The following is a 20170-nucleotide window of genomic DNA, read 5'->3' as shown; positions in this document are numbered from 1 at the left end:
CGAAGCATCACGGCTTCTTCTCCCCTTGAGCCCCACTTGAAGTGGCTTCTCCGCCAAGAGTGTGGCCCATGCCAGTGGCTTCTTCTCTACCATTAATAGCTTGTTTAGTTCCACCCTAAATTTTCAAAAAGTGCTACAGTACCTATCACATCGAATGTTTGCGGCCCGTGCATGGAGCATTAAATGTAGACGGAAAAAAACTAATTGCACAGTTTGGTGGAAAATTGCGAGACGAACGTTTTGAGCCTAATTAGTACATGATTGGACACTAATTACCAAATAAAAACGAAAGTGCTACAGTAGCCCCAAATTCCAACTTCCTGAAACTAAACACGCGCTAAGACTCAAGATTGTAACCATCGGTGAGGACAACGGTAGCAATGCGTCCACGTCCCAACCCCCGCTGTCTCACCAAGTCGATACAATAGGCTAGGCGTATGTTGTTCCAACTCGTATGAATACGGGACGTGAGTCCAAGTTACATACATGATAAGGGGAGCCATGACGGCATTGCGGAAAGTAAAAAAAATATGGTTGGAAGAATCATCTTTCCCATTAATATTAGGGATATATACTGTGTCATGTGTTCTAATTCTGGAGCCTCTAGGTCATCGCATCCATGACTGCTACGAAACTGGCTCAGGCGCGGCGAGTGGGGCATGAGGGACATGGCAAGCATATTTATTAAGACCGGGCCGGCGGAACCAGAGCCTCCGCCGGTCTGGTCTAGCTAAAAGATCGATTGTGCAAGTGAACTAGGAAAAATCGGTTGAACCACTGGTTTTTAATTAGGAACCGGTGTTGCCGGACTTGGCACAACATGTGGTCTCGGGGAAGGATGGGAAAAAAGTGCTAAAAGTGTAGGGGAGGGAGGATTCGAACCTCAAACTTCACGATGTTGGAGGGGAGAAGGAACACCACTAACCGGTTCAAACGGTTGAACCAATCAAACCAAAAATTGATGCCTCTGTCGACTTGATCTCCAATCTCAGCCAACGTGCTTAGCTCCAATGTAAGGGTGTCAAGGGACCACTGATTTTCCTTGCTCCAACGTGTTTGCTAAGAAAGTGTATTTATAACTAGAAGGGGTAAGCACCTGACCCGATGCAAAAGAAGAAGAAGAAGAGATATGTCAAATACAGGTTCACCGGACTAATTTTCCAATCGTTGGCCTATGGATGGTATTTTTATTTGCTGTGGGTCTCGTTTTAGTATTTGTGCTACAAATTTTATATGTCGAATGATTTTTAAGCAAATTAGTACCGTTTGTCAGATGTTGGAGCTGCCCTACGGACGCATGACACGTCGCTGATAAGCCGTGCCGGCGGTCCGGTCTTGCTCGTTGTCGTGCACATGCTGACATGCATTTGACATGTCCCCTCCGTGTAGCGCTGTCGTGACCTTTGGAATTCGTCGCCGCACCGGATCCATCGGAACGCCCCTAGTTTCGCTGCACCGTCGTCACCTAGCTCTGTTGCTGTCAGGTGGGTGGATAGGAGGTACTCGTGGAGTATATTCCGGCTGACGAGTCGTCGTCTCCTCGATTGCTTTGCCCACCCGTAGTGGACTAGTGGCGATTGCCAATTGCTAGCAAAGAAGCGTCCAATCCCATTCATGACTGCGATTTGAACGATTTTCATCGCCGCTGATACATGGCGAGTGGCTGGGACGGTTTCACTCTATATTTTTCAGCTTCACTCTATATGTTTTAGCCAAACAGATTTAACTCCAAGTAACTCTGCTCTAGAAAAAAAATATGGAGTGGTGAGAGCACTACTCTACATACGTCAAGTGGAGTAGTCCCAAACGCCCCCATATCATCGCAAAGAAATAAAGAATGTTTTCTTTCGTTTTATATTACAAAAAGATATAAATGCTCTCTTCGTCTTAAAATAAATGACTTTATAGGGCTCAAATTTTAGCCCAAAATATTTGACTTTATAATATCTCAATACATTTTTCTTATTTCTCAATACACCTTTCTCTACATCTCTGTTTCCATCTCTTTATCTCTCGCCTCCTTGTTTTCTATGTATTACACCTCACTTCTAAAAAATTTCCATATCAGACCTATGAGGTCATCTATTTTAGGATTGAGAGTAATCACTATGCGAAATCATGCCATATCATCGTGTGTGTAAAGAAAATCACAAACCCACGTGGTATGGAACCAATTTGGGACGTTCCCTAGGGCTTCGAGCGGCCTGGCTTTAATTTCCAGTGCGAAGCTTACAAGTGGATAAGATGACTTAATAAAGATGCACAAGTGTTTGTAAATTTCTAACAAAGAAATAAATTGGTTTTGCAATGCATATATGTACTAAAAATAAGATGAAATAGTCATTTTAGTCTCTCAACCATCGCAGCTTAATTTCATTCCTAAACTTTCAAAATGACCATCTCAAACTTTAAATTTTAACCACTACCTTATAGATTTTAAAGTAGTATCTAGTTGATTTCAACCTCTACCTTATATATTTTATAGTCTAAACTTTCGTCCTTATATTTTAATAAATAAACATAACAAATCTAATTGTGCCAGTCATGAAATATCTATTTACACCTTTTGTATGAAATACAATGTTGCATGCATCCTCCACTTCATGCTTTAAATACAATTAATGGCGCAATTAGAGAATTATTTTGTATGAGACTATATCTCCATTATCCAAGTGAAAAATAATTATTCAAGCTTTATATGAGTAGTAGAGTACTCTCTTTGTCCTAAAAAATACAATTCTAGATTTGACATAATAAGTTTGACTAAGTTTATAAAAAATAGTATTAATATTTATATATTTAGATAGGTTTATTTAAAAATATATTTTGTTAATGTAGTAGTATTTATTTGCTATTATAAATGTTAGTTCTTTTTGTATGATTTACTTCTAGAGAAAAACTAGAACTACTCTCTTCTTTAATGTACCGACTATCGAGTACTATCATTTCTTTGGGTTGTCCTAAAATAAATAAACATCCCGGTTTCTTAAAGAGTCAAATATTTTAAAGTTGGCTCATTAATATAGAAAATAATATCAATATTTTATTTTTAAATAAAGTTGTTATAAAAGTGTATTCTTACATTTAATCTAATAATTATTATTATGGACCATAAGTATAAATATTTTTATATACATTTAGTGAAATTTTAAAATAATTACCCCTTTAGAAATGAGATGTACATTTATTTAGGTGCTGTTTAATATGGCTCTCGCACTGCCTTCTCCTCTGACTTTAAACGGTGTCGCATGGAGAAGCGCTTCTAGCTAGTTGGAGCAAGGAGGATGCGAAGTCATGAAAACTAGCTCTCTGTGAAATATGGAGTACTCTCCGTATAAAAAAAACGTAATTCTAACTTTAAATCTGAATATAGTACTTCCTCTATAAATAAACGTAATTCTTGGTTTGAATCTGGACACGATGTGTGTCCAGGTTTCAAGTAGAATTGTTTTTTTAGACGGAGGGGTAGTTCGGATCCGTCGGCGAGGCGTGTGTGGAGTCGCACGGACCTAGGGACGGAGCGAGTACTACCGGTAAACCGTGAGACCGATCAGTGCCATGTGGCCCGTCGGACCAGTAGCAGCGACCTGCTGCAAGCGGTGCAGCACACTGACTGAGACGAGTAGTCGCCATCAGAGGAGGTTGAATTAACCTTGGCTATAAGCCAAGCCAAGTCAGCAACAGACCGATACAATAGACAAGCAATACAACAATCTAAGGCTACGTTTAGTTCGCGAAATAAAATTTTTTTGGATGTCATGTCAAATGTTTCAGGATATCGAAAGAGGTTTTCGGATACTAATAAAAAAACTAATTACATAGCTCGCCTGGAAACTGCGAGACGAATTTATTAAACCTAATTACTGTAGCACTTATGGCTAATCATGGACTAATTAGTCTTAAAACATTCGTCTCGCGATTTCCAACCAAACTGTGCAATTAATTTTTTTTCGTCTATATTTAATACTCCATGCATGTACCGCAAGATTCGATGTGATAGTTTAGGGTGAAAATTTTTTAAAACTAAAGCAGGCCTAATCTCTTCTCTTATTTTAAATACCATTTTTATTGCATGTGGGATCCACCCAACCTTCCCTATATGTTCCTTCATCTCCTACCTGCACCATGCCGTCACGCAGCGAGGGCGGCGGTGGCTGTGCGGACAGCGGCGAGAACAACGGTTGCCGGGGTGTTGACGAACGCCGGGGCAAGGACGGCGGCCGGGGCGTGGACGACCGCCGGTGTGCGGACAACCACATTTGTTGCGCGGACAATGGACACGGAGAAGAAGACGACGGACACGATGATGACGACCTGCGCGCGCCGGCAAGCGGCGGAGGCGCGGTGAAGGCAGCGAGCGCACGCGGACGCGCCAGGTTAGCAGGGGCGCGAAGCCGAGGCGTGGCCATGTGGAGGTCGAGCTGGGCGTCGTCCAGCCCTGCTCCTCCCTCCCCTGCTGGACCTGCGCGCGGAGGTCGAGCGGCGATGGCGCGGCAACGTCGTGCTCGCGAGGGCCGGCACGGCGACGGCGCGAACGTGTTCACCTCAGTTGCTTCGCGGCGTGGTGGACTGCGCGAGGGACAAAGCAATCGAAAGGTAGATGGGAGCACGAGTTAGTGGAGGGACCCACGACTTGGGCAACCGTGCTAGCGCTGCGCTGCATGTTGCGCCAAGGTGAGCTTTTCTCCCTCTTTCTCACTCTTCCAAATAGGGATTGTGCTTGCATGTCTTAGCTATAAGTCCAGTAACGTGGCCTTACTGTACCCGCTCTCAGGCGATCAACCCTGCATCACTTCACGATGAGCCCTCTGCCCAGGCCACTGTGCCACGAGCCCACGGTGGAATGTAGCGTGCACTTTATGTTGCGTTTGGATCGCTCAATTCCGTGTAATCTGACAAAGATGGTTGCTAGGTTGTCTAGTGAGTATATATAGCCAGGGCTATTACGTTTTGCCCCTACTTGAATGTACGATTGTTATTTTACCTTTGTTTTTGTTATGGTTGTGATTTTATCCCCGTTTTTTATAAACAAAGCCTAAGTTTATCCCTACTCCATAAACATATAGGTAACAGTATTAAATGGGCTAAATAAGGACAAGTTTGTCTATGCGAAATTGTCCATACTTATCTTAATACATAGTGAATTTACCCCTATTTTGACATATAAGTTTAGACATCATTTTAACAAATAATTTAAAATACCAAACTCAATCAAATGAGCACACTTTTGACAGTTGAGCAAGCATTTATAAATTTGGTCAAACTTTTTACAAAATTTTGGCAGCATCATTGTACAACTTGCTTACATATGATTCCACACAACATGCACATATAGATAGATAATATCCCATCATATGTAAGTGTAGCAAAAGTATCCATGCAGCACTAACCCTCATCCAATGTACAGGTCCAACAAAAGCGGTAACTAACAGCGAGATATTACATGTTCAGTGTCATACATTACATTCATGCGTCTATTTCTAACAATGTAGCCAACCTCCCTCTTTCTCTTCCTTCTGTTCTTGCACCTTCTGTTCGTTCTGTTCCTGGTCCTACACTTAGCACTTCCTCTTCCCCTTCTCCTTCTCCATGCATTTCACATGAATGGAGAAAAAATGGTTCACCACTTGCACTTGCACTTCACATGAATGGAGAAAAATGGTTCAGGAAACAAGTTGACTAAATAAGCATGAGTAAAGAAGCAAAAAAAAAGAGCATGACTCACATTGATGGCTGTGAAGATGATTCATTTTGAGAAGATGAGCGGTTCCTCTTTTGACTAGCGGTTGGATCTTCTTGGCAATGCTCGGCTATATGACCTAGTTCATTACATTCAGAACATGGTATCCTTTTCTTACTGTTGATGGCCTCATCATAGGACTTGATCCTAGAATTTCTTGGTCTTCCTCGTCCCCTTCTCAATTTAGGCTTCTTGATTTTATATCCCAAATCAACACCTGGCCAATTATCCTTGGATGTCATTGGATTGAAAGAACATATGTCTTTTTGAACTGATACAAAATTTCCTACAAACCAAATGACAGGAGCTCCAACCTTACCTAATCTCTTCACCAACGACGCAGAAATCCATCTCTTGCACTCGCCTAGGTCGTCACTCCTGCCCTCGCCCACGACACCTGGATCTCGCCCTGCACGGGGCGCCTGCCACCCGACCGCGCGGGGCCCTGGCCGCTCGGGGCCACGACCGTGGCCTCATCGCGCGGCACAAAGGAGGGCAGGTCACGCCCCACGCTCACGCGCCTGGACCCGCCCAGGCGCTGCTAGGGTTGCACATATGAGAGTGAGAGAGATAAGAACTAGAGGCCACAGTAGAGGATGAGGGATTGGGAAAGACACGAGTTGATAAGGGGTATTCTTGTCCTTTCATCTTATGACGAAGGTTTTTGTTGTTTTTTAATCTATACCTTACCCTTATTCCTATACTCACCTATTTGATCCCACAACATGCCACGTCGCCTACTTTCTGTGGTCCTGCGATCTCCCGTCGACGCCCAGCAAACTACCGTCTCCACGGAACCCCCTCCATATCCCCCACGCTGCTACGGAGAGAAGAAAGAAAGAGGCCAGCTCCTGCCGTACGGACGCCACCGCGCCGCTGCAGCCCCGACGACCTCGCCGCGCTGGGCACACCCGATCCCCTCCACTTCTCCCTGCCTCCCTCCTCCAGCGCCCCAGTCTGCGCGAGCGACCCCGACAGCGCACGAGAGATGCGAACGGACCGCGGCGCGTCAAACACTGCTTCTCTGGGTTCATGGCGCCGTTGTCCAGGGACGAGGACGCGGCACTCCGGCGGAAGCCCGGCGTCGTCTCCGTGTTCGCCGACCCGGTGTACTAGGTGCATACCACCAGGTCCTGCGACTTCCTGCAGCAGACGACGGTCGTCAAGATCCAAGACTCCGCTGCCGCTGGCCCTGCTAGATGTAGCAGCAGCAAAAATCGGCGAAGAGGAGGATGGAAGTGATCATGGTAGCTTTCAGAAGTTTCCATTCAACACCAGCTGAGTATGGTGAGCCAAACAAGACAGACAGGGCGATCAGTATGACGATGGAGAGAACAACCCAGATGAGCGCGCTTTGCATAGGTGTGTCATCAGGTATCTGAGTAATGTAATATGGAAGTAGTGAAACAAGTACTGCCCATAGTTGGATAACAAGCAATACTTTTGTAGCTTGAAGACATTTACATGATCCACCCTTGCTTTGCGGGATATCGGCAATGTCATCTGCTTTACCGTGTTCCATCAACTTATCTACTGGTTTTTCCATGCTTCTACTGCCATCAGCAAGGGCAGCAGCAACTATTGGGAGAGGTGCCAACAGCAATGCAAACCGAATCATAGACACGCCAATGAACTTGCTTGCAGCAGTAAGGAAGTACAGGAAAAAGGACTGATGGAACTTCTCAGGCAGATTGTTTGTGACTGTCTCCAACACCGCGCCCCAAACGCATATTTGCGTCCCAGACGGTGTTTTAGATACTAGAATCGGCCTCCAACCGATGACCAATACGCAAGACGCAATTTGCGTTCAAGGAGAGAGGAGACGCAAAGTTACGTCGTCCTCCACGCGCGACGCAAACTGCCGGCGCTGCCCCTCTCTCGCTCTCGTCTCTCCCGCGCGCCGGAGGCAGAGGCGGAGCTGGGGCCCGAGCCCGCGGCGGAGGCAGAGAAGCTGCGCGATGGGGAGCCGCAGCGGCCCCCCTCCGGCGCGGCGCGGGGAAGAGGAGAGGGTCGCGGGGGAGGAGGCGGAGAAGCTGCGCGACGGGGAGCTGCGGTGGGCCCCCTCCGGCGCGGCGCGGGGAAGAGGAGAGGGTCGCGGGGGAGGAGGCGGCGCTCGCGAGGCGGCCGGAGATGGCATCCGCGCCATTGTCTTCCTCCCGTGCAAGGGCGGCGTCCTCGAGTTCGGCTCCGTCGTGCACGTCCTCCATGGCGCCATACCTCCTTTTACGTCTGCTGTTGAAGATGCAAGACTTGGGTGCGGGATGTATTTTACTGTGCGTGACCTATACTGTGGAATGAGTCTCGCTTTTGGGTACTCATTGTTGGAGATAGCCTTAGCATGAATCAAAAGCATTCCCAAACATGTCAAACACATTCTACTGAGGAATCTTTTGCAGGAAAATGAAAGCAAAGCTGTTAAACACCCTAGCATTATCATCCAGTGGCAAGATAAGAGATTCTGTTCCTGTGCTTAGTTCAGTGCAATACACATATTTTCCACTGGGTTGTTACAGTCATGCCCCAAATTCTGAAACTAAAACTGAACTGGAAAGGAAACTCAAAATCAAATTGAAAACTAAAATTACAAACTGAAATTGCTAAAATGAAATTAAAAAAATAAAAATGCAAACTGAAATTAAAAACTGAAAATGTAAAACTGAAATTAAATACTAATACTAAAAGAAAATTCAAACTGAAATTACAAACTGAAATTGCAATCCTAGTTGTATAATAGGCTATACTGTCAGGTTGGACGCTTGGCTTGGCTTGGACCAAACAAAAGTGGGAAAAAGGAGTTCCGTCTCCATCCCAACTAGTCGCTTGAATGAAGCATTGGAAAGAAAGACGATGAATTAAACCCGCAAATCCAAAACTGAAACTGAAGGATTGCCAAGATACAGACAAAGAAATATTCACATCACATGCACATGGAATTCCTAGGAGAGTTACCTCTCACATCCCAAGCAAACACGCACACACACACGATTTCCTGACTCTACATGGTACACCCAATCCTCAAAAACGGAAAAGAGAGAGAGAAAGCATAAAGATTTGGAGAACTAACCGCTAGTCCTGCATATAGATTGTTGTGCTGCGCTAGAAACCAACTCACTACTACTAGAAAAGGACAGAGAGAGAAGGGAGCAAGAAGAGCACCATACGCGCGTGCGCGTGTGTATGTATAGGCAGCAGGAACCCGGCGGCGGCGGCCGCCCGCCTAGCAGAGGGTGCACGCGAGGCCGGCGAGGATGCGGGAGAAGCCGAGGCGGAAGCGGACGACGGCACCGTGGGAGTAGGGCCCCCAGTCGCGGCAGACGGCCTCCGTGGCCTCGACCGAAGAGGCTGAGAAAACAAACAAAATCCAGGGAGGGAGGAGGTAGCAGAGGAGAGAGGAGCAGGGGATGGAAGAACGACGAGCTTACTTGCGGGAGCAGGGGAGAGAGACCGGGAAGGACAGCGGACGGCGGGAGCACAGCAGCAGCCCGGCGCGGAGGGGATCGGCCGGCGGGAGCAGAGCAGAGCACGTGCACGGCACGTGCGGGAGCAGGGGAGAGAGCACCGGGACGGACAGCTGACGGTGGGAGCAGAGCAGCAGCCCGACGGCGGAGGGGAGCGGCCAACGGGAGCAGAGCAGAAGCACGTGCACGGCACGGAGAGGAGCGAACAGCGGAAGCAACAGACCGGCGCGGAGGGGGGAGCGGAGGTTTGCTGGGCCGGCCCGTCGCTTGAAAGACTGCGTTGTGCTAATCATGCATTCATGCGTCCCAGTCCCATACCCACGGGCCACGGCCCCAGGATACAAGTCAGTCACCCAACGGGCCTGCTTGCTCCCAGGAGCGTGTACGAAAGGAAACCCATCACCGACCTTTTCTCGAGCCGTCCAGGTCCCCAGCCGTCGGAGAGCACGGACGGACCTCACTGCTGCCGGCGCCGATAGGAGTTACGGGCGCAGTACACTGATCATGGGCCTTGGGCCGGACGTGACGTGGGCCACACGCCGCCCACACACCTGCGCCTGCGCGCAACAGCGAGGTCAGGGCCCTGACCTTGACCTGATCATGCCATTGCCATTGCCATTGCCATTGCCATTGACATGCATGAATCCATGAAGCGGCCGCGCGTGACTGACTGCGCCAGAACGCGATAGGCCCGAATTTTTTTTATTTTTTAGTCTTTTTTTAATTTTTTTCATAAATATACCCCTGGAGTAAGATTTCAAAATCTGAACCCTTAGATCGGCGCCAACGTTATTGGCTCCCAACTTACACGTCTCGGCGTCATCGTTGCTGACGCCGAGCTCTTGGGCTCAACGCAGACGTGGCGGTGGCATGGCAGGCAGCTCGATGCCAGAGACCATGGCACCGAGCTTGGCGCCAGGGTCTCTGGCGCCAAGCCTGCCTTACGTATGGGCTCTCCTTTCCTTTTTCTCTTGCTCTCCTTCTCTCTCGCACAAACAGCGCCGCCGCAACCAGCGCACCGCACCCGAACCAGCGCACCGCCGCTGCCGGCGCCCGCGCGCCCTCGCCCTCTCCTGCCCCGGCCGGCCACGCCCGGCCTCCCTTCTCACGCCCCGCCGCCCTTCCTAGCTTCCTCGGCCGTGCCCGCGCCGTGCCGTCCACGGTCGCCCGCGCCCGGCCTCGCTCGCGCCGGCGCCGTGCCGCCCGCGCCCGCCGTGCCATGCCATGCCGCCCGCGCCCACCGTGCCACCCGCTCCCGCCGCGCCGGCCTCGCCGCGCGGAGCGCCAGCACCATTGATGTTGAGAGCGTCGTCAAAGTACATCACCCAGTGCTCAGGACAAGTAGCGGCAATAGGCTCTTGAATCTCAGTCCACTCAACGATAAAAATCAGCAAGCACATGAGACTTGATTGTAGGCCTGCTTCTGAATTCAATGGAGTAAGTATCGAGATCGACAGCCCACTTGATGATACAGCCGTTGGCCTCTTTATTGTGGAGAATGTCCCTAGAGGGAATTCGGTGACCACGACGATTTTGTAATACTCGAAGAAGTGGCGGAGCTTGAGCGACGTGTTTAGGACAGCGTATAGCAGCTTCTGGACCTAAGGATAACAAGTCTTGGGTTCGTCCTTCCTTCATAAGTCTCGACCCCAGTGATCTTGAAACCATGGGGCCACTGAAGTGTTCGGAGCGCCCTTATGAATGCTGGGGGCCACTAGGGGTTGTCGGCGCTGTCGTTTGCAGCATTGTTGTCGGCGAGTGGCTCGAGAGCTGAGTCTGGGTTTCCGTACTCTTGCTCATACTCTTGGCGGCGATGTACTTAGTCTTCATGACGACTGAAACAACGTTCATTGATACACCGTCGTGCATCTCGGAGATTGTTGAGGTGCACTCGGATGTCCTGGTCAACCTCCTGGTCGTATTGGCGGTGATGTTCATTGTGGTTGCCCCTTGCTCCGCCCAGGAGGGGTTGCCTGTCGTCACGGTGCTGGTCAGTGAAGCGACTTGGTCGGTGATCGAATCTTGCAGCGACTGATCGACGAATCGAGGTTGTGGAGTAAGAAGGTCTCTGATCCTAACGGATCTCATTGACCTGGCAATGCGCTGCTTTAAGCATTGCGGCGACCTTGGCAATCTCTGGTGTCTGTGGGAGCCGGGCAAGTTTGTTGGCAGCCACGGCCCGGTTGGCGCTTGGGGTCCTATAGATGTCGTGGCTGTCAACATGGACAAACTCGTCATCAAGGCTGCGTTGGAGTGGTCTTCCTTGCGAGTCAAGCTGTTGCTCGGCCCACGCAAGGACAATCTCATTTGCGCGGCGCTGCGCACGGTTGATGTTCTGGTTCTTATGGGCGGCGCGTTCCTCCTCGGTTTTGCTGTTCTAAGGGGGGCTGTCAACGCTGATGTTGAAGATTGCGCCACCGCAGAACAGAGGGGGAAGAAGTAGCTCGGTGGTCGTTTCAGCGATGGTCTCCGTAGAGCCCTGGGACTCAGAGTCCGAATTCTCCTCCGAGATGGTCTGGAGGGACGCTCTAGAGCGTCGGTCGACATGGAGCATGTTGACAACGGGTGGAGGCCGGTCGGCGATCTGGTTGGCGGAGGGATGGGCATCTCCAGCCGGGTCAGCGAATCTACCCCTTAGGGCATCTTGGTAAGCGACGGCGGCATTGGTGAACCCGAATGGTAAGGTCGTTGCCCCTAGAGTTTCCCAAGCAGCCTCTGATAGATCTAGATCGGAGGGTGGTTGGCGTTGAACTAGAGTGTCCAGAGCCGATTCGGCGATGGAGAGGCAATTAGTGAGCTTTAGATCAGCCTAATCGATAGATGCGATCAGATCGTCGCTGTTGATGTGCTTCCTCTGGCAGTGAGGAAGCGAGCGACGAGTTGTTGATGAAGGTGACCTCGGAGGTAGCTCCGAGATTGGGTCTACAGTCGCACGTGCGGGGGTGATCAGCGCAGAATTGATCTGCACCGGCTCGAGGAGCTCTCCGACTCCATCAGCGTTGATGACCCACGAGATGGATCCGACCGTGAAGATCTAGCTGGGCTACGAGAGGGACAAAGAGCATGTGAAAAAAGCCATCTTGTTCGATAAGGAAACAATATGCAAACCCCTACCTGGCGTGCCAACTGTCGATAGAATATTATCGGTAGTCCTCCGAGTGGTATCCCACAAAGGTAGATTGATCGATAGAGAAACGTGTGATCAAGAACAAGAAGGCAACAGAGACACACAAGTTAGACAGGTTCAGGCCGTTAGTATGACGTAATACCCTACTTTTGTGGTCTGTTGGATTGTATTAGCTATCGTATGATATTGTATGAGTTTGGAGGGAGTCCCTGCCCACCTTATATAGTCCTGGGGACAGGGTTACAAGTCGGTTAGATCTGAGAGATAACCGGAAAGTAATAACAGATTACAAGAATCATGGGATCGTACATATCCTAACAGATCTCATAGTACCTTTAGGATATCTTCCTAGTGTCTTGTGGGAGGTGCCGAGCAGAGTCGTGCCTCACAAGGCTTCATCTTGTGGGCTGGGCCGCCCTCGGGGCCACAGCCCATGTGGTCTGCCGTGGGTATCCGGAGTCATACCCCCCACAATCGGTGATTGAACGGTACGACTAGCTCATGTTATGTGCTCATCTAGCTTCTTTTCCTCATACCTTGCATGAGCCACCTCTGCGTTATGGTCCTCGCTGCATCCAATCCCTTCATATATAAAATGCAATAAGTTAGCAACCTGATTATATTAAATTTAAAATTAGGCAACGCAAAAAGGCTTTCAAGCACTCACTGGCACATAATGCAACAATATGCTCATTCAAGACCTGCATCTGCACTCTTGTCTCCTCCCTTACCCTCTCCTCCTCTAACATCCTCCGTCTCTCCAATCCCCATTTGTCAAGCCCAACATCGATCGGGTTACGAATATCACGCTGTCTAGCAAACTCACACATCTTGTTTTTGTGATGTTTAACAAATAAGTTGATGTAGTCAGATCTATATTCCCTCTTCCGTGCAATTACTTGCCTCCCATTCATTTCATCTAAGAACTTAGCTTGACCCTAATAAAATTCCCACCTGCATTTCCTAGTGCTCCATTCAAACAAAAAATTATATCATATATGTCTTAGCAAAAGAAACAAAATACGATTTCATGTTTACCACAAAATAATCAACCTCATCATAGTCAACCATATGGCCACAATAATGGCCTATTCCAAGCTTCAAAGGGACTAGTCCGTAGTTAGATTTAACACCATATTCGCACTTGACTGGAGGTGCTTTATAAATTAACCTTTCTTTCTTCTTTTCCTTTGCCTTTGGTGGCTCCGGCCATTGATTCTTAGGACCGTAGAGCCACTCCTTGAAATGGCACTTCACAAATCCATACACCTAAAAGAGGAGACATTAGTACATGCACACCTATAGAGATAAACAATTAAATAGATACACTTTTCACATACTCCGTGATTGTTCGGACACATAAACTTCAACGTATTCTCAGAGTTTATCACAGCTTGATCTCTGCATTCGCACAGAGGAGGTTCCTCGAGTCGTCTAACTATGGCTAGGTGCTTCTCCTTAGCCGTCATTAGCGGAGAGTTAGGGGGGTGGAACCCACCGCTTGAAGTGCTCATGTGGATATTTCCCTCTAAACTAATCGTCGAAAAGAAGGTACCTAAGATCAAACTTGTCTGCACCGTCGATCCACTAAAATAAAAAGCACCTCTCATGGTCCTACACAACAAGATTCCAACAAAATATTAGTAGCATACTTACACAAATAAAGAAAAAAGATAGTAAAAATAATTACTTACATTAAAACGACTGCATGTGTAGAAGCAATGCGCCGTTGTGTCTGAATGTCTTGATTGAAACACGTGGGCCGGGAAACCACAGTCACAGTTATGGACAGGGAGGTTAGGAGGGACTGGGGCATATTTGCTAGACGTGTTGGGGTATAATTCTCGAGGACGACCCCGTTTTCGCCAAAACTCCCCCCGATACATTTCTTGCATCTAACAAAATGGATGTAATTTAACAAACAAAAATCAAAACATCACAAATTAATGTCAATGAGAACCATAACTACAATACAACCAATTTTGTTCTAAGAACCGAAAGCAATTAACATTAAACCCTAAACCTAGGGTTTCCCATTTGATGTACAACAATGAACCTATAACATAACAACATGCGTTGCGGTTACCTAGGTATAATACAAATATTAAAAATTGCATCAAACCCTAAATAATGATGATTCTTATGTTGAAAAATCCGATTAATATATACCGAATCGATGCGAAAAAAAACTAGAAGGGGAGCAAGGATACCTTGCTCTCGAAGATCTATGGATCAAATCAAAGTTTCTAAAGTCCAATATGCCGATTCGTGAGGTAGGGCGAAGTGGGGAGAGAAAAAAACCCGAGAGGGACGAGAAAGAAGAGGAAGAAGGCTCGGGAAGAAAGGTTGGGGCCGGGGTTAAAACACAATCTCGGCGCTATAGATCATGGCGCCAAGCTCGGCGTGAAGAACTACGATGCCGAGCTCGGCGTCAGGATCTACGGCACCAAACTTGGCGCCAAGCTTGACGTCAAGATCTGTGGCATCGAGCTCAACGCCAAGATCTCTGGAGCCGAGCTGCCTGCCATGTCACCGTCACGTCTGCGTCGAGTCCAAGAGTTCGGCACCAGCAACGATGGCGCCGAGACGTGTAAGCTCGATGCCAGTAACGCTGGCGTCGAGCTAAGGGTCCAGAATTTGAAATCTTACCTCCAAAGGTATATTTGTGATTTTTTTTTCAAAAAAAGGACTAAAATAAAAAATTCAGGTGAAAGGCGGAGTCATCAGGGCCATGATGATGCGTCAGTGGAGTAGAGGCATGGAGGGCGAGCGTCCTCTCTCGACAGTGCCACAAATAAACCGATAGATAGATACTCCGCATTATGTAATTCTAATTCTAGTGAAAAATATTCATATTTATTATACTAAATAATTTAGAGTCATACATGTTCACAGTATTTTGTATATACTTAGTTAATTTTATTAAGATAATTTGACTTTAATCAGATGTAGAATTATATTCTTATTATTTGTGAGGAGATAGTAGATACTCCATCCGTCCAGAAAAAATACAACTACGTGTTGTGTGTCAGTTAAAATAGTTTACGTTTAACCAAATTTCTGGTGAATAGTATTTGTATTTATGTCTTCAAATCAATTTATTATAAAAATACATTTCGTAATCAATCGAGTGATATTTATTTGATATTTTTATATATATAATTGATCAAACTCAAGATACTAAAACATGAAACTGTGTTAGAATTGTATTCTTGATGGAGAGAGTAGGTAACTGACGGCAAGAGCATAGTAAAACTGCTTGTTAACGGACCACGTGATCATGGTGTGATGTCCTATAAGACAGTACTACTCTTTTTTTTTTTTCTTTATGGCGTCTCTTGAGGAGACTCGGATCGGGGCCATGGAGCCCGAGTCTGAGTGATGTCTTCGCTGAAGGAGCCTTTAGATTTGCTGGCAGGAAGATTAAGGGCATGCATGTTTGATATCGTAGACTAATTGTTAGCCAGTTAATCTTAACTTAAATTAGTCCTAGTGTATCCAAATTTCAAACAGGAAAGTTAATAGGTGGGCGAATTTTTTTGCTAAATTTTCAACTGTTTCAACTAACTAGTCAACCATAGCTAATTTAAACTTTTTTTTTTCACTCTGACTAGTAACAAGTCATGTATATCCAAACAACCCCTAAGTCAAAACTCAAAACACTTAGGTCGAGTTTGACACTAGATATCTTGGTGAGGATATTTGGGGTATGCGTCATCGTCAAGTACCATGTGACATTAGATAAAATGAAAAATCGGGCAAATAGTATTTCCAAAGATTATTGAAGACTTTGAAGGTTTAGTAGTGAACGAGCTTCAAAATTCCCATGAACTCATTGCCTCCGATGGATCATCAAAGGTGTAGTTGAGCCAAATGTCCGATTTAACAATTTTGTATTTTCCCCTTGTCTTTTGTTTTAAGATATATATAAGCGGTCCATCTAAGGCAACATGGGCCTGAGGCCTTAGCCCAGGAGGCCTTTGGAACCAACAGGCCCATGCCGGTGTGCCGGCGAGGGGAGCGGCGGATTACGATTTTGTCGCTCCCCGTCACCCCACTCCGCCGCCACTCGGTACCCGGCCACGACGGCCTTTATCGTTGCTCCCGCCATTTCGCGATTCGCGGCGTGATCGGCGAGGGCCCGCCGATCAAGGGAGCGGATGGGGCGGGCGTTGCGTTGCGTGGCGTGGCGAGCCGCCCGGGGAGTGGAGGTGGCGGCGTGCCGTGCGTGGCTGACGACGTTGATGACGGCACGTGGTGCCCGGCGTGCGTGCGAAGGGCTAGCGAGGGCCTGCGTCCGGAGGCTGTGGAGCGCGCAGCGGGTGTTGGCGGTGCACCTGAAGACGATTGACAGGCGGCGAATGCCGGTGCTGTGGCGTCGGGCGCGCTTGGCTCTGTGGCTTCGGGTGGGTAAGGGCCGGCTGTCGGCGTGAGCCGTAGAGTGGCTGAGAAGCAGAGGCACGTCGTGGTCGTAGGCCGGTAGGCATCCATGGTGCTCATCAGATCGAGGTGTTGTTTCCAGTTTGCAGTAGGCGTTGTTAATTCAGACCTGCGAGCCTCTCTTCTTCTTCTGTTGCTGTAGAGTCGTTCGTCGTTTCTCTTTGAATGTAGGCAAAAGAAACACCTCTGTTCTTCCTCTGGTATCTTGGCCTGAATATAAAGACAACATGAATTCGAGAATGATCGAGACCTTTGTAATATTGAGTGAATGTTGTACTCCGTACGTGTTGATACATGGTGAACGGACGTGAGGAAAGGCATAGCGTTCAACAAATATCGTTGGGCGAGATCGTCCCTGAATGTAGTTTTAATTTCGACAAACTGAAACCAGATGCAATTCTCTGACGATGTAAACATTTGCTTCTTAGCAGTGCAGCTCTCTGGAACAGATATATTTGGTTCCAAACAGTATGGTGATATGATTCAGTTCAGACCATTCTTTTTGAAAGTTTTTAAGGGATTTCTAAGGTGTTTGCGTTTGAAGCTTTGTGTAACTGCCCACGTACGTATATTGTAACGACCCTATTTCCACTGACTTCAATTTATGCAAAATGCTTGGTGCCTAAATTAGGAGCCGTAGGTGCTATGTCATTTATTTATTGTCACTTGACCAGATGTATCTGTTCGTTACATGACTAACTCTAAAATTGATTTAAGCCTTATGCATCCACCAAAATTTAGTGTTTGGATAAGTCTTGCGAGTACCATTGTACTTAAGTTGCCGCTGTTAAGTTGTTTTGTAGACACCTAGAGGATGCTGTTAGTCATGCTATCCCAGCGGAACTAGCAAAGTGGATGCATTTGTTGGAGTCCGGTCTAAGCTTATGGTGATGATGTCGCAAGGACAATGGCCCTCACTCTATTGTTATGTCTAAATGTCTAATATTATTGTGCAGCGTAGTGAAGTTCCTAGGATAGAACATGGTAGGATGGTTAAGCTCAACTAATAATACTTTGATGCCACCCTAACTTTCTATATGTAGATATCGAATACACGATCCATAAGCTTATACGGAATAAATTTTAATTTGAAGAGTTTTAATATAATCAAGACTTTTAATTAAAAGTTTCAAACCCACTCCCTCTTATGTATGTTTCTAATTGTTGCCATGATGCGTCGACGATATGTGTGTGTTGGTCCTGAGCGATGTTCAGGATACATACTCCCTCTGTCCCTTTTAAATTGTTGCTATGGTATTTATGTTGGTCAAACTTTTTAAGTTTAATTAGATTTGTAGAAAATATTAGCAATATATGTATCTCCAAATGACTTTATTATAAAAATAGATTCAAACGGTCTATCTAGTGATATAAATTATGTACCACAAATATTAATATTTTTATATATATTTAGTTAACGTTGAGTACATTTGACTTTAGAAAAAAGTAAGAACAACTGTTAAAAAGGGATGGAGGGAGTATCAGAGACCACCGTGTTAATAATTTTCTTAAGTTGGGTCTAGGCGGTTCACATATATGTTGTTGTTGCTGCTGCTGCTATAGTGTGTTTCTGAGTGCCGCTGTGTGTGACCGGCGTCATCCTCTCACGACTGCACTTCAACCAACACCAGCTGCGTTAGTCACTTTGGCTCTTGGCTGGGTTTATATTTATATTTATATACAGTCTCTTTTTGATCGGTGCTCTAGCTCTACTCCCTTCAGTATGCAGGGGAACGCGAAAAATACAACGATCCACTCCCACTGCCACTGCCGATTCTGTTTCCACGTGGCGGGACGCCAATGGAGTAGAGGGAGGTGTACTCCACGCATTCGTTCGGATCGGATAAGGGATAGGGTTAGCTCACTCTCGCTGCCCAACGAGAGCCACACAAGCCAGAGCCATATCACGCCTGCAGGGCCCCGTCCATCCACACGCGCGCCACGGATTTTGTCCTAAAGATCACAAGGAGACGACCCTCCGCTACCATTTTGCAGGGCAGAGCCGATCCGATCCGTGCGTGTGCGAGTGTGAGACACCACTAGCAGGTCGAGATGGCTACAGCTTACGCTCCCATGGCGAGCCAGGTGATGAAGAGCAGCCTGGTGCACTCGAGGCCGAGGGGTCTGTCAGGCGCTGCGCTCACCAGGCGGCCCCGGTTCACCGTCAGTGCCATCCAGCCCGAGAAGGTCAGTCGATCAGCACTAAGTACTAAGTAGACAAGCAGATGGAACACGCGAATTGTGTCATCCATTTCAGAATCCTAGCTGCTTACTACTCGATTTCGTGCATGCAGGCAACGTACCAGGTGGTGCAGCCCATCAACGGCGACCCGTTCATCGGGAGCCTGGAGACGCCGGTCACCTCGAGCCCGCTCGTGGCGTGGTACCTCTCCAACCTGCCGGCGTACCGCACCGCCGTGAGCCCGCTGCTGCGGGGCATCGAGGTGGGCCTGGCGCACGGCTACCTCCTCGTGGGGCCGTTCGCGCTCACGGGCCCGCTCCGCAACACGCCCGTGCACGGCCAGGCGGGCGCGCTCGGCGCCGCGGGCCTCGTCGCCATCCTCAGCGTCTGCCTCACCATGTACGGCGTCGCGTCCTTCAACGAGGGGGACCCCTCCACGGCGCCCACGCTCACGCTCACGGGACGGAAGAAGGAGGGCGACAAGCTGCAGACCGCCGACGGATGGTCCAAGTTCACCGGAGGGTTCTTCTTCGGTGGCATCTCCGGCGTGCTCTGGGCCTACTACCTCCTCTACGTGCTCGACCTTCCCTACTACTTCAAGTAGAGATTAGGCATAAAAGATGAATATATAGCTCCGATGCGATCCTCCTCTCTGCGTCGGCATGCATGCGTGCGTGCAAGGGTATGTAGGTGATGTGGTCCTTCTTTCACTTCAGCTGTGATGAGCACCGTGAATAAATGTAATTCCTCTGCACATGGATGGATTGGGATGTAGCTTGGAACTGTTAATTTTTTACTTGGATGCATCATGGAGTTTTACTCGGAACCATCAGTCCGTCTATTGTCAACATGCTAACCATGACACCTCTCTCCCCTAGTGGAGTTCCAAACGGCTCTGGCTCCGACTTATCTATAAACTTCGTTTATCTCCTTCACAAGTGAGCTAGGATCCCGATAAAGCCAATTTGTTTGGGTTCACCGGCTCTGGCTTCCCCATACCTCGTTCGTGTCGTTCGCTCCGAGGTCTGACCCTTGGTTTGGTTTCATCCGACGGAACTTCCGCGCATCGCGGACACGTGAGCTGGCGCCTAGCTCTACGTGTTGCTCCAGTAGATCGTGCAGGCGTCGACCACCTGCATACTGTACACGCAACGCAACAGCACCAGAGCGCGATGCGATAGGACCGCCCCTCCCCTGCTGGACAGCTCGCGTCAACAGTGGCG

General features: G+C 47.9%; 2 protein-coding genes across 2 annotated transcripts; one reads left to right on the top strand and one right to left on the bottom strand.

Annotated features, from left to right (window-relative positions):
- Positions 1-5258: 5258 nt before the first annotated feature.
- Positions 5259-10492, bottom strand: LOC136454244 (uncharacterized). Its single transcript, XM_066454736.1, has 4 exons — positions 10308-10492; positions 8902-9473; positions 5726-5957; positions 5259-5638 (listed from the first exon to the last, which is right to left on the bottom strand). Exons 1-4 carry the CDS (start codon positions 10490-10492, stop codon positions 5467-5469), a joined length of 1161 nt encoding a protein of 386 aa, XP_066310833.1. The 3' UTR covers positions 5259-5466.
- Positions 10493-18688: 8196 nt separating this feature from the next.
- LOC136449519 (photosystem I reaction center subunit XI, chloroplastic) lies at positions 18689-19557 on the top strand. Its single transcript, XM_066449559.1, has 2 exons — positions 18689-18952; positions 19060-19557. The coding sequence occupies exons 1-2, from the start codon at positions 18818-18820 to the stop codon at positions 19549-19551; spliced, it is 627 nt and encodes a 208-aa protein (XP_066305656.1). The 5' UTR covers positions 18689-18817; the 3' UTR covers positions 19552-19557.
- Positions 19558-20170: the final 613 nt, after the last annotated feature.

The sequence above is a fragment of the Miscanthus floridulus genome, chromosome 5, assembly GCF_019320115.1.
Source record: "Miscanthus floridulus cultivar M001 chromosome 5, ASM1932011v1, whole genome shotgun sequence".
Lineage (NCBI taxonomy): Eukaryota > Viridiplantae > Streptophyta > Magnoliopsida > Poales > Poaceae > Miscanthus > Miscanthus floridulus.
The sequence above is the reverse complement of the archived record's forward strand: the minus strand, read 5'-3'. Positions and strand labels throughout refer to the sequence as shown.

Excerpts from the sequence above, each read along its gene's own strand:
- LOC136454244 (XM_066454736.1), bottom strand. The coding sequence starts at position 10,492 with ATGGTGCTGGCGCTCCGCGCGGCGAGGCCGGCGCGGCGGGAGCGGGTG. Across the intron at positions 9,474-10,307 it reads GCTAGGAAGGGCGGCGGGGC|TCTTTCAAGCGACGGGCCGG; the intron begins GTGAGAAGGGAG and ends AGCACAACGCAG. Across the intron at positions 5,639-5,725 it reads TCATCTTCACAGCCATCAAT|TGCAAGTGCAAGTGGTGAAC; the intron begins GTGAGTCATGCT and ends ATTCATGTGAAG.
- LOC136449519 (XM_066449559.1), top strand. The coding sequence starts at position 18,818 with ATGGCTACAGCTTACGCTCCCATGGCGAGCCAGGTGATGAAGAGCAGC. Across the intron at positions 18,953-19,059 it reads GTGCCATCCAGCCCGAGAAG|GCAACGTACCAGGTGGTGCA; the intron begins GTCAGTCGATCA and ends TCGTGCATGCAG.